Source organism: Mycteria americana, chromosome 9, assembly GCF_035582795.1.
Source record: "Mycteria americana isolate JAX WOST 10 ecotype Jacksonville Zoo and Gardens chromosome 9, USCA_MyAme_1.0, whole genome shotgun sequence".
NCBI lineage: Eukaryota > Metazoa > Chordata > Aves > Ciconiiformes > Ciconiidae > Mycteria > Mycteria americana.
This window is the reverse complement of record NC_134373.1, coordinates 5138417-5152439: the sequence shown is the minus strand read 5'-3', so window position 1 is coordinate 5152439 and position 14023 is coordinate 5138417. Positions and strand designations below refer to the sequence as shown.

At 41.6% G+C, this 14023-nt stretch overlaps 1 protein-coding gene across 1 annotated transcript in view; it reads right to left on the bottom strand.

The window, feature by feature from the left end:
• ERBB4 (erb-b2 receptor tyrosine kinase 4) overlaps nucleotides 1–14023 on the bottom strand; it is a 416956-nt gene that overhangs the window by 302136 nt on the left and 100797 nt on the right. The window contains exon 3 of the mRNA XM_075511224.1: nucleotides 4441–4627. Coding sequence (XP_075367339.1) covers nucleotides 4441–4627 — 187 coding nt within the window. The remainder of the gene's footprint in view (nucleotides 1–4440; nucleotides 4628–14023) is intronic.

Here is a 14023-nt window from a genome sequence, read left to right as displayed (position 1 = left end):
GTAGCTCGTGCAGTATGCGTGTGGTCCAAGGAAAGGTCTTGCTGACGCAGGCCGAGGGCTTTGTGATCAAGGCAATAAAAAGGGGGTTGCCTTAATCTCTGCTGCAAAAGTGCTTTATGTGCGGTCACACAGCGCTGAAGGAGCTCAGGCCCTGGCATCTAAATAAGATTTCCAAAAACACTGTTGGTCCAAAATGTGCACAGTGAACAAAACTGAAAGAAAATTCAACTCCTCCCATGCCCCTCCCTCCAACTTGATCAAGCTGCAATACAATTATAGCAAAAGAGCAGTCCTTGTTAAAAAAAAAAAAAACCAAGAAACTCACTGAAAAGCAACCTTTTTCATAAGAGATGTCATTCTTTTTCTCTCTCCTCTAAAGCACCCCTTAGCATTTTCTATTTCTTGTGGGGGAAGAAAAGAAAATTAAAGTGTTATAAAAATTATCATAGAACTTTAAAATTTTGTTTTATAGAACAATTAAAAATATAAACCTAAATAAAATAAAATAAAATAAAATAAAATAAAAACCTAAAAAAATAAAACCTATTACAAAAATCTGTAGAAGGGAAAATTTACAACAGATCACTTTCTGCACCCAGTGAAGATGGTCCTTTCCCTATGATTCTCCTGCCCATCAAACTAGATTTCCTTTCTTTGGCTATCACTGACCAAATCCTTTCAGCTACAATATGCATTTGTCACTTGAACCTCAGTTATCTTAATTTATCATGTATCTGCATTCCTGCAGAACAAGCAGATAAGAAACCACGTATTTTGCTGCTTTTTTGTGTTACTGAACTAATCACTGCTAAATCAATTTTATTGTAATATATTAAAGGAATTCAGTGGTTGCACAGGCACACACAGGGGAGCCTCTGTCCCCAAGGCCAATAGGGGAGATGAGGTTATCACTGCTCAGTCAAAGATACATCATTTGCTGTAGATCGCTCTTATTTATCTTCACTCAGAGGAAAATATGGGATACTTCATAAGTGGTTTTGGCACTTGTGAGTTATCCCTCTTTCCCTACTCATGAAGATAAATGCCATAATGAAACGCAGCCATCAGGTATTCTCTATATTTGGAGTACTCAAAGTGTGACCAATGATTATGCCCTTTCATTGGATAAGTTAAGGTTGACTGCCTAGCTACCTGGGGAAGACAGGAATGATTTGCACTGGCTCACAGGCAATGAATGGAAGAAGGTGGCATACCTTCTCCCTCAGTACTGGTTATTCTGCTAATCTCCGGCTGAATAATATGTTCAGTCTGTCAGACCCTCCTTTTCACTTTAAGGCTACCTGGCAGCTGAATCTGCAAGCTGAGATGAGTCCAGCTGAGATGGCAGCAGCCACTTCATTAGTTCAAGGTCTGTTTGTTTTTGACACTTCTGTGGAACCATTGACTAAGTTTTTATAACAAGTGAGAAAAGGATTTTTATAGGAAAGAGTTTTTGCAAGCGTCACATGAATTTTAGGACGTGGTCCTGGCCTGCGCTACACAAACAAAACTCCCTTTTGGGTTGACAGACATCATGAGTGAGAACCGGATCATGTTTTCTGTGCGACACAAAACTTACTGCCTTCATAGCTGGTTTTTTTTTTGTAGTGTAAGGGAGGAAATTCAAGCATTTAAAGTTACATTTAAATATGAAAACCTGATAGAGATGTCTGACAATGAAAACACAGCTGTTAACAACACACTGAAAATAATGCAATGGTACTGCACAGGAGTCTGAAACCCTGTCTCTGGTTAAGTCTGAGGATAATCTGCAGGTGAGAACAGCTTCCTCATTTATTTAACACAGGGAGTAGTGTTTGTATTTGTATATTGTGCACTACTGGGCAGAAATACCCTCAGGATCCCATCACCCAGACACTGCACAAATAAGAACAGAACTTCCCAAACTTCTGTGAACAAGGCATAAGCCCCAGAAAGACAGTTCTTCACATGCAAGGCAAGAGTTATGTTTATATTTTACTCAAGTGGAAGAGATGCATCATTCAAAGCCAATCTCTTGAAATCTGCAGTGGACTAGAAGCTTGAAGGATGCAAGCTCACAGGGGCTGCTTCCTCTTAAATTTAATAACCAATCACTGGTTGTTTCTGATGAAAATATGGAGCAGTTGGTAGACACAGGATAGGTTCAGACACAGCTGATCTATCGCAGCCTTGCAACATCACTGACTCCCACATCCACCTGTTATTTTTATGCAGCTACTAATGCTAAGGATGTGTTAGGAAAATAAATTAAGTATTAATATGCTCCAGGGAGAGCATTTGCAACAAGAAGCAGGTTGTGGGTTAAAATAGCCAGGTGCATCTTAACCAGTATACAAGATGGTCAAAGAACAGCTGCTGAAGAGACTCATAAGGCCCTGGCACATGCTATCCAGAAAATATTAAAGAGTATTTTGAAGCATGCACTGGCTCATATTCAGCACCCAGAAGTTATTTTAAGTGCTCAGTGGAGACAAGCTAGTGTTATTAGGGCACTTTTCTTCCAAGAGACAACAATACATTTTGAGCCAAATAATCCCATCAGAAGGCTTTGTAAACACCTAAATCAGATGAAGTGGCTGTGATGATCTCATGTTAGGAAAGATTCAGAGGCTGAGCTAAGGCGGGTTTTGTTACAACACTTGGAAAGAAAGTCAAGCTATTTGCTGGGCAGTTTTGGTGCTGTGCCTATCATGTAAAAGTGGCTTCCAGCAAGAATCTCTGGAGTCAGACGAACTGCCTATTGGCACGGGGCAGCTGGTTCAAGAAGAAAATCTTGAGCTGGAGCCTACAAGATAAGGTTTTTTTACCTTACTGAGCAGCAAAGCCATGGCTAAACGAGCACTGAAAACACAGCCCTCGCTTCCTGGCAGAACAACAGCCTCAGACTCAAGAGGAAAGGGTTCCAGTCCTCCTCTGGCCTTGGCCTCGCCTCACCTCTCTGTCTCAGTTTCACCAAGCCTAATGTCTTTTACAAAGCATTTTGAGACCCACAGACATGAAAAAGTACACAAAGAAACAGATAATACTATTATTACCCGACGCTATGGCTTGGTATTATGTGAAGGCATAGACAGTCACAATGAACACCCTAAATCAGAAAGATAGGAAGAAACGTGGGAACAGAAGAGGAGGAAATTGGATTATGACAGTGATAGAGAGAAGAGTAGTAGATGGCAGGGATTTAGAGACCTTGGAAAGCACTCTGATATCAGCATGATGGTCTCAGTAAAGAAAATTGCTAAAAATATGGCCAGAAGAAAGAGCCTGATCAGAAAGACCCAGCCAAAACTATTTTATGTTGTAAAATATTTCAAGCCTCCTTTTCCCTCCTGTTTTTGAAAGCTTAGCTGTATGCTGCGGTGCGGCTTGAACAACAGGGAATGTAAGCGCTTGTGTGCCCCTCTGAATACTGTGACACAAAAAAAGCAGAGAGTGAAGGGTTCCTAAATATAGTTCAGAAGGCTCCCACCTCTCTGTACTCAGGTTCAAACTTCACATCCAGCTCAGGTCAGTGATTTTCAGTCAGCATTTAGCCACTGGCAGAAATAAGGCCATTTCACAATCACCAAGGCTTACGGTAGAAATGATCAGAGCTGATGAGGAACCAGGTATAAATAAAATACTTTCAGTGAACTCCCTAAAAAGAGTTTGCGACTGCCTGCACTTTATTAAGTTACAGTCCAGTGATATTTTGCCAATTTTTAATCTCCCAAACCACTGACTGTAGATCCTCAGCTGGGAGAAATGAAATGTTGATCTACCCCACATCGTGATCCAGCCCTGAATTTACAGATGAACATAAACCCATGGACTTGGCTTACATTTTTGTCTCAAGAAAATAAGCACTTTTCTCACTATATATAATACACTACTTCTGCTTAGAAAAGGGAGTTCTAAAATGAAATACACCGAGTCTCCCCCTCCCATCCCCTCCCTCTCCCCTAAAATTAAATACACCAAAGATACAGTCTCTCCCTCCCATCCCCTCCCCCCAGCGCAGCAGCAATGGTGACACAGAGAGCAGCAAGGGCAGAGGTAGAGGAGATGCTAAAGCTAAGCTAACTTGGCAGAAAGCATGTAACACCTGAAGCAACATACATGCAATAACCAAGGATCACAAGGAAACCACCATGATCATGTTCTTGAAACTAAGAAAAAAGTTCATCTACTCTTTCAACAACAATTTTTGTTTCGAAAACACTCTTGGCATGAATTCCTTACACAGCCTTTGATCAGTACTGAGAAAAGTACAGTTGTGAACCAAAAAAGGAACAAGATGAAGTACCAGCGAACCTCTCAAACAATGTACAACTGCCAGGCTCTTGTGGTACCTCTGCTGTTTGCAGGATGCAAGTGACTGAGGGCACTGGGGCAAATATTCAACAAGCTCATTTCTTTTCTTGCAACGGATCCATCACATTTGCGAGTTTCACTTACCCGTCAAGTTCTTCAAGCCAAGTTCCCTGAGTCCAAAGTTACCATCCTTTCTGTAGTTAAGAAATATCGCCAAAGCATATCGCTCTTCATAGAGTTTGGTCCCACGAACGATGCGCAGGTTCTCCAATGGTAGGTATTCAAACTGATTCAAAGCCACCAAAACATAGCCTGTGACTTCTCGGATAGACTGAAAGACAAAAATTAAACAAACACATTAGAAATGGTCCATTTTTAATTGTTCTGAATTTCTCAGACAGTGTATGCTTTAGTATGAGACGCTGGTACCCAAGGAAAAAAAAAAAAAAAACAACAACTTTGGAAAACAAATTCTGTTTCAACTTACTGATTTTAACCACATTTCTGTTTCAATTTAACTGAGTTTATTAGAGATACTGGTTGGAAAACTAGAAAATAAAGAGGTAGACATTCTTTTCAGTTTTATTAAACTTGAGCAGAAATTCACAGTAAGTATTAAAGATGCAGGAAAGGATGACTTTGCACAACTCAAAGCAGAGAGCAGGTCAAAGGCCTCTGTAGGACATGAGCAGAATCCACTGGGGCAAGGCCACAGTTCAGACAAGACGGTCTGTCTGCAAGTAACTATGTTGTAAAGGATATTCTGGAGTGAGACTGAAGAGACACAACATGGGGTAAGAGAGATACCTCTGGAAGAGCTCACCATCGAACAGGAACGGATGGTAAAAATGGGGGGCAGCTTTGGAAGAGTAAATAAAGACAAAACACATATGTATTAACACTCACTTTTGTACTTCTGAATGAAATCAATCGCTGAACATTTACAAAGATTCAACTTCAAGTTTCATTTGGAAGTGCTGGAACCATACTTGCTATATATCCCAAACTTTGATCAAAACCAGTACCAAAACCTTTAGCAAAATGATTGCTGCATCTTTGGGTTGGCTGAAATCTTTGTTTGCTTTAGATGAACTACTCAATAACCGTCCTGCTCATACTCAGGAATTGATTGCCTGGGTTGCAAAGGGAAAAAACACCCCAAAACCCAATAACTAGAAACAGTTTTTCAAAGTCCAAAAGATTAACAAAACTAAGATGTTTTTAGAAAGAAAAAAAAGATTTTAAAGTATGCTTCTTTAGAAAACAAAGTTCATTCTAAGCAATTTAAATAAACAGCCTAGATATCTGCAAATGCCTTTGAAAAGTGTCGTTTCAACACTTGCATAGAGCCCCACCGCCCTCAGCAGGACGTCGCACAGGCTGAGGGATGCTCCTGCCCAGAGCTGCTCCCAGAAACAGGACCTCCATGTTGGAAAGGGTGTCTCAAATACAGTTTTCAAATCTCACCTAACTCCATGCCTGCAACCGCCTGAAACCACTGTATACGCATATATTTATTTGTGTATGTATATTTAATGGACAGAAATTGATATAACTACTTGTGTGCTTAAGTGGATGCATGCATTTTTTCCTTCCCTTTGGCAACGTCAATACCTTAAACCATACACAGAAAGAAAAATTCTGCTTAGAGTAACATGCACAAACTATAACTAATGTGATGGGGACTCCAGTCAATATCTAATAAAAACAAACAGGCAAACAGTAGCAGGCATCGAATTAAATGTGTTGTGTATGTATCATTAATAAAGAAAGGCAACATGGATTTGCAGCACAAAGGACAGGCTTTTGCTTTGCTGGTTCAGCGCTGCTGCCAGGATTTCAGTCTAAGTGTGCAAAAGCCTTTTAATTAGGTTTATAAAAGTTCGTAAGATTATTAACAAGCGTGGCAGTTTACATAAGGAAGGATTTATATGCCACAAACTCTAGGCACTAGCTGTCCTTCTAAAGTCAAACGTCTGTACTCAGCTGAAGCTGCTGAAAAAGCTCTGGAGCTATTTCAAGACTTGCTTGGCATCTAAACAGAGCACAGTGTCATTACAGGACTTTGATGAGAACCCAGTGAGTTGAGCTAGGTTGAGAAGTACGGTTCAGTAGCTCAATATTAAATATAGAGCTGCATTATACCCTGGGACACTGATTCCATTATAATCAGAGGCTTTCCAGCACTTTCATGATAGCTCTTTGCTTTCAGACATTTCAAGCTTAGCCAGTTTGGTCAGGAATTTTTCATTGTACACAAAAATTTCCTTATACTGGCTTTTTTAGCCACTCTTCAGAATTTAGGAAATATTAAAATTATATTAATGGCTTCAATTTTTCCACTGATATTCTAGGGATATTGTGAGTGCTCTAATTAATGTAAAGGGATGTTTAACTTGGAATTGAGTTGAAAAAAATTAAAAGCAGTTCCAAAACTGCATCTGACCAAGTCCTCCCTGCCAATTTTTGTCACTTATAACCATGTTTTCTATTTTTAGGGTATGTCTTGTTTACTGTCGTACAGCAAGTCCACCTGAAAGGGCCCTAATTCAGCATGGCACTGGTATTACACACACACACTCTCACCATCAAATCTTCATTCCAAAATTAAGAAGAGGAGAAAAGGACAAAGTTTTGTTGTTGATAATTGTGAACTGCCACCCCTAACCCAGAATCCTTGGTACTTTGGTTTATCCGCCCAAAATGACAAATTATGGAAAATATTTTGACAAGAGGTAGAGGGTCCTTTCCAGTCCCATGGCTTCCATCAATATTGCCACACCTTTTTATTTGCTGGAAAAACTGCCATGTTAAACCTTGCAAAACAAAATGATGAAAACAAACCAAAGGGTTTCTAATTTACTAGAACATAGCAACCTGACTGACCAAATCTAGTGGTCTGTTATATTAATTTGAGGTTTTATTTTACTTTTTAAATTCAAATTTGAATGAAAAAGACAGAGCAATAGCATGTTTTGCAGGATGGTGTGCTTTCTGACTGGTCCAGCTTGAAAAAATGTACTGGGAGTGCAGCAGGCAGCTCAGGTTTCAGCCACTCCTGGCCGACACTATCACTTTGCCAGTCACTGCTAGTTTTGATGGGATTCTTACTGAAAATGGACACCCGCCCGCTTGGAGCTCACTCCAAGCCCTGTCGGAGTCACTGCAAAGATGCCTGTTGGCTTCCACGCAGACTCACAAATCCTCACACCAGATGGGATCAACCAGCCTGATCCTCTGCAACTCATGCCAAGGTTGGGCATAATTTGAACCTCCCTCCCATCCTTTGTATACAAGGCTGAACACTTTCCTGTTCAGGTATCCTGAACTCAGCTATAAGCTCAGACACCCCAATGCTCTATTTTAGCTGCTTTTGCTTCAGCGTTAATCTGCGCCCCACCAAGAAGGTGGAGTAGCTCACAGCAGCGGTAGTTTGAGCGTCACCTCCTAGTTTGATTCTCCTGCCAGGGTTGGAGGTCCTCGCAAAAATACATTTCCCATGAGTCAGTCCCTCAGGAAAGACAAAGGGAGACAAAGACACAAATAACTGCATTTCAGTTCCCATGACCTACAACTAGAATGGAAAGACACAGATTAATCACCAACGGACTTACAAGCTGAAAGTTTCCAACAGGGAAAACCAAATGAACTCTGGCAACCTCCAGTCTTGCTTGCTGACCATTTTGATTTTGCGGGACTCCCTCCCACCTCCATTACAGCATTATTTTGACTGGGAATTCCAGGCCAGCACGATCCTGCCTTCCCTTGTCACCAGCTCTTGAGACATGACACATCATGTGAAGAAGCCATCGAGTGAGGCAGTGACAGGCTCAGGCTCCCGTAGCACTCCTGCTGCTTTGGTAAACGCATTTTGGCTCCGCAAAGTTGTTTGGGTACGGCAGTGGGAATGAGCATATGGATTTGCATGAGGAAAAGGCTGAACTCCCATGGTCTCCATCGCAAAGGGACAAGGGACACTGTTCATCGAGCCCTTCGAGCAGAAACCTGGCTGTTTGAAAGCAGATGAGGAGACACCTCTGAGGATTCAAGAGCCAAAGGCGTCTGCTCCTCTGACTGGGCCTGTTAGGCATCAGATCCTGAAATAAGAAAGGGCATACTTCTAGCAGGGAAGAAAAGTAGTGGGGGGAAAAAAAAAAGTATTAATCCTTGACAAGTCTAAAGCATCACGAGCTGCTTTAAAACCACAACAAGCCACAGGACTCAAGTCTGATATATTTACCTGAGAAAAGCTCTTCATCTACATTTTTGGACAGGAGATGAGTACTTGTGCTCCACAGCTGCTGTCCCTAAGGCCCAGCGCTGCCCTGCACCCCAAAAGTGGGCATGGTAGCCTATAAACCAGACTCCTACCAGCCCCTACTTTCCCTGACATGGCCAATTTTTTGTTTTTAAACCTAAAAACACATTACCTTTTGATGACAACAGACCCGATGAAGGCTGTACGTCCCAAAACTCCTTGTGCCTTGAGGCACCGCCCCGCCCCGGGCAGCTGCTGCGCCTCAGGGGGCTGCCACAATATGGCGGCTGCTGCTCCCCTCAGCCACCCCGGGGCAGCCACTTTGGAGGGTGCGGGTGGGCGTGCACAAGGCAAACAGAGAAACAGGGTCCCCAAATGACACCAAAAATAAAAGGGTTATTTTCAGAGGTTCTTTTCAGGTGATGAACTGTAAAAACAAGCTCTAGACAACCTGTTCCCTTAATTACAACTAATATTAGCTGAGCACAGGTAAAGCATTTTAAGCTCCCAACAGCAAAGCCAGAATTATCCTGTCAGCTGGGAGTAAAAGGCAAGATTGTTTCTTGCCATCTTAAATCGTCCTTCAACTTGAGTCAAATGAATCTGAGTGAAACAGAGCAAAATAACAGTGAAAACGTCATCATTCTGCCCAGAACAACAGATCCTCGAACGATTAGGGAAGCTGATGTTTCTCATAAACACTACCAAGTCTTCTTAACATCTATTGGGGAAGGTTAGACTGTGGCTGAGGCACCAAAGAGAGCTATGTTGTGGGTTTTTATTTCAGCTGCAGACACGTTATTTATCCAGTCGCTGGACCTGATCCGGCAAAGCCCTCGGTGCCTCATCTGACCGGACACGCATCCCTGGCACGGGAGTCGGAGCAATGGCAACCTGCCGCGGGGGTCAGCCTACGCTTGTGGGACCCCAATTAATTATCTTTTTGGTTAATTTTGCCGTTTTCCATAAAAGCTAAATATGCTTCAAGTCTGCTTTGAACTCACTTGGAAAGCACCAATAAACACAAGTGCAGGATGTGAGGATCAGCTGATAAATGAGTGTGTTTAATTGACGGACACTAAAAAACCAAGGCATAACGAATATATATTCAGTATATTCACACAAGAGACAAAGACAAAAGCCTTTGCTTTTGCAGCGAGACAGAGGTGCCTTGGTCCCCAGGGGAAGTCAGGGTGCCGCCCCAGGGGTATAAAGGAAGGCAGCTACTGGGAAAAATTTGGGGAGGCACAGGGGTTTCCATAGGGAAGGGGTTTCTTCTTCTTCCACCACAAGGAGGGAAGTAGAAAGGGCAAAGAACTTTACAGTAGATATACATAGGGAATAAGCCAAGGGGACACTTTTCATCCCATCAGTTGCACATACAGTAATTTCTGTTATCAGGGGATATCCATTTCACAAGGCAGGGGAAGGCTCCTCGCGCAGCGCAGCTGCCTGCAGATAACAGACGTCTCCTGACGCTGCTCCAAGGAGCTAGGCAGACCCTCCGACGTGAACTGCGCGCTTTGTCGCAATACATTAAATCTTAAGAAAGTCAGATTTCTAAGTGATACAAAGGGGACAATGCTTCCTAAGTTCATCATCCTTTTTTCCACCTTAACAAAGGTTAACATGCTGCAGCGAAGTCATGATTAAAATAACGAACATGAATAGTTACCACACATCCTCTCGTTCAGAAGCTTTTCATATCTCGAGTTGACCTGAAGAGAGCATTTCGCATTTTGCTTTTCGATCAATTAAAAGGTACGCATTTATATCCAGTTAGAACTGTGCAAAACCCAACTGGCCAAATTTGTTTCCTGTGATTATTGCGAGGAAGAACCACAATACTGCAAAGACAACACTTGCTTAACGTTAAACAATTTCTCAGGGCAGTCAGGCATGTTTGTGAGTGTGCTGGTGATCTAAAACACCATCGATCAATTTTCTTTTTTTTTTTTTCCATACATTTTCACCCATGCAATGCAATATATCTTTCATTGCCACAATTAAAAAACTAGCATTTACTGAATAACCACAAAATGGCCTGTAAGCAGCTACAGCACTTGCAATGCTAACTCTAAGGGAAACGCTAATATCTAAAATGTGGAAATAGCTAGCCTATTACAATTTATGGAGCCCAATTAGCTGTTCCGTGCATTGCTCATCAATGGTTACAAATTTTTAATGACACGATTAACTGAGATTTTCAAAGGAGTTCAGGAGACGTATTTATGGGATTCAGGCACACGGCTGTTGCCAGATTCTCTCAAAGCCCCATCCACAACCATGAGAAATATGTAGTACACACCTTGTCTAAGAGGATGCTCCATTTAGAGAAAATGTCAAAGCTAACGCAGAGCACGCACATAAGGAATTTTGTTCCACAAGCTCCGGCCTTGTCTCCTTCCACGCTGTGCATCCTTCAATTACATCAACACTTGTGAAATTGTGATGTTAAGCCCTCCTGAGCACCAGCAATTTTTCAGATACGCTGTACAAGCTTCAGTAAAAATCCCTCAAGTTTGAGCACACTGATGAATATCGGAACATGAATTGTGAAAAACATTTTTCTGGTGCCTGATGCAGAAGCAAGTGGTGTATCCTAACCAGAGTTACCTTGGCAGCTGCAGAGAATGTGTTGTCCAAAACACTAAAGTTGCAGTTTAGATTCAAATTTGTTACCAAAAAAAGAGGAACTTCTGGTAGCCTTTCAGCTTGCTTTAAGATATATTAAAGGCAAAGGAAAGGCTTGGTTGTAATTTTGTTAAGAGCTGTACCTGAGGAGCCTTGTGCTGCTGCATGATTGCAGAATCAAACTGTGATTCAGCATGTAAGACAGCTGGTAGAAACTTTAAATCATACTCTTGTCCTCACAGACATCCAGGTGTCTTCGGCAATATGCTTACAAAATATTAACAATATCCTGAGCAGCAGGTCAATGGATTGAAGATAGCATTCGATTTCCTCAAATTTAAAGTAGCAGTCAGTTAGACGCATCTTTTGTTAAAGCTGTTGGAAATTTGTAAGTGAAGATTTTGCCACGTAATTTATAGAACCCACCTTGGGAGCTGTTGAACTAAAGTTTTGTTTTATGCATGGTTGGTCTTTACATTTCATTATTCTAAGAGGGGGACTTTTCATACATTAAAACAAGAGAATTAGCTGTGCAGTTATTTATTTACAGAGTTTGATGTAGAAATCACAGTTGCATACATGAGGCAAGTTAGGCTGAGTCTGAGCTAATATACATTACAGAAGGGTCCAGGGAGGTCTTGGAGGCAAAACAAATGCCAGTCTAGAATCCATTAAGCTGCAGATCAATGCCCAAATCTGGCTTTTGGAAAGGAAGCCCCATTAATAACACATAAGTGATGGTGAGGGACAAAAACATGGGGAGCCTCTGAAATGTGTATCTTGACTCATTTTGCAAAGTATTGCTGGGAGAACAATGTGGGACGTGAAAAATAAAATAATGAACAAAATAATAAAATAATGTAGGAATGGGAACATTAAACGGAAATAATAGGTAAATAACAGGACCAAAAAAACCCCCTTTTGCTTTCAAATTTTGAAATACAGTTTCTAAAGACGTATCCAAGTATTCTTACTGTTGACCGAGTTAAGACTTAAGCTCAGGTGTCAGCTTGCACCATGTGTCTATGCCTATTTTTCAGTTAAAAAATATCATATGAATAGAGAACCTGATCAGGCTTACATCAACATCTGAGAGTCTTCCCAATGTTTTCTGTCTAAAACATAATTCCTCTGTTTGTGTATCTGCTTAGGAAGGGTCTCACTTTCAGGTACACAGGCTGCCTGAGTGCACACAATAAATCCTAAGCAGTTTATGTTGAGCAACATTATGACCTAGACAAAGTCTCTGTAACAACTCAATCTTCTCAGATAACATCTTTCTGTCCTGAGGAAAGCTATGGATGACTACATATTTAGCAAGTCAGTAAGAATTTTGACATTATATCTGTAATACCTGATTGGCCTTCAACGTACTTGCAGAGTGGTTTCCAGGAGAGTTTATTGTATCATCTCCCAAGGGAAAACTTAGTCATAAATTAGATCAGAAAGACTAAAATGAGAGCATTATGCTGTTACAAAATGCTTTACCATTTAGGCTGTTTAGTAGTAGCTATATTTTGCAGAAACTCAAAGCACATCAGCTTATAGCTGCCCAGTTACAGAATTTCCAAGGGAAGGGATCGATGCCTTTTGCCTTCTCTGCTTTTGGGAGCTTCAATCAAGTAAATCATGGTTTCTTTCAAGGCAACATAAAATTGTACAAACCGCTACTTCATAAACAAAATAATACCAACACTCTGAAAGGATTTTAGGAAAGTAATAACCATGGGAAAACACATTCCCTTTTATCCATTTGCCTTAGACAGCCATAGCCTACGAGAAGCTGTGAGCACATTCAAGGGTCTCGGGATGCTTTCAACCAGGAAAGACAAAGCCAGGGCTGTCTTATCAAACCGATGCCTGAAACTGCTTTAGAGAGGCAGCGTGGGGCAGCAGCGTGAGCACTGCATTGGGATGTCTGTGTCCGCTGTCAGCTTTGACATTTCTTTTTTCTAGTTAGACCGTATAGTCCTCGGAGCAGAGGTGCTTCCCTAACAACACAAGGAGCCTTGACCCCCGTTGTTACCTTCGCTGCACAATGCTTCATGGTCATATTTACACAAAGTGCCAACTGCACTGCCACAGGCACCCCGAGATGTCAGCGGACAGAACTGAGTTGGTATATTTATTTTGGCAAAACAAGATATCATCTACAAAAGAGAAAAGCATTCGATTCCTCACTGTTGTTGTTATTTGTGACACTCTAAATCCCCATGACATTTTTGCTTATGTCTAAGCTGAACTAAGTCTTGGGCGGCTCTTTACTTGGTCCTCCGGAGAGCAGAACTGGTCGGAGCATGCCAGGGAGCCCATCCGTGCCCAAATCTCCTTCCTGTGGAAAGAAAATGGAAGAGGAGGAGCACGACCAGTGCTCACAGTCTCTCCCAGCTCAGAAGCACCCCTGGCTTCTCCAGCTTCCATGCAGCCCGAGACAGCAAGTGGATGAAGTTTTATACAGGGACCAAAAAGGAGAAGAGAAAAAAAGATGTCTTTCCCACAATGGTTATGAAAGCTCAAGTGTCTGATCAGAAGTCAAATGGAAGAATACACATGACAAATGCAGTACAGGCTGTAACAGGGTGTCCAGAATTACACATCACTGTAAGCAAGCTGCCTGTGAAGATCCTAGGAACGTTTTGTGGGCATTTAACAGTAGAAGGAGGTTTTATTTGTTCATTTAATATATGATGAGTGACAGGCTTTGTACATTGTGATTGCTTTTTTCCTAGTACACAGCCAGGTTACTTGGTATGAATTACTGGAAAGTCTATAGTTAGCCAGGTAAATTAAATGCGTTTATTAAAATTTCTCCACCATCTACTGTGGAAGCAATGG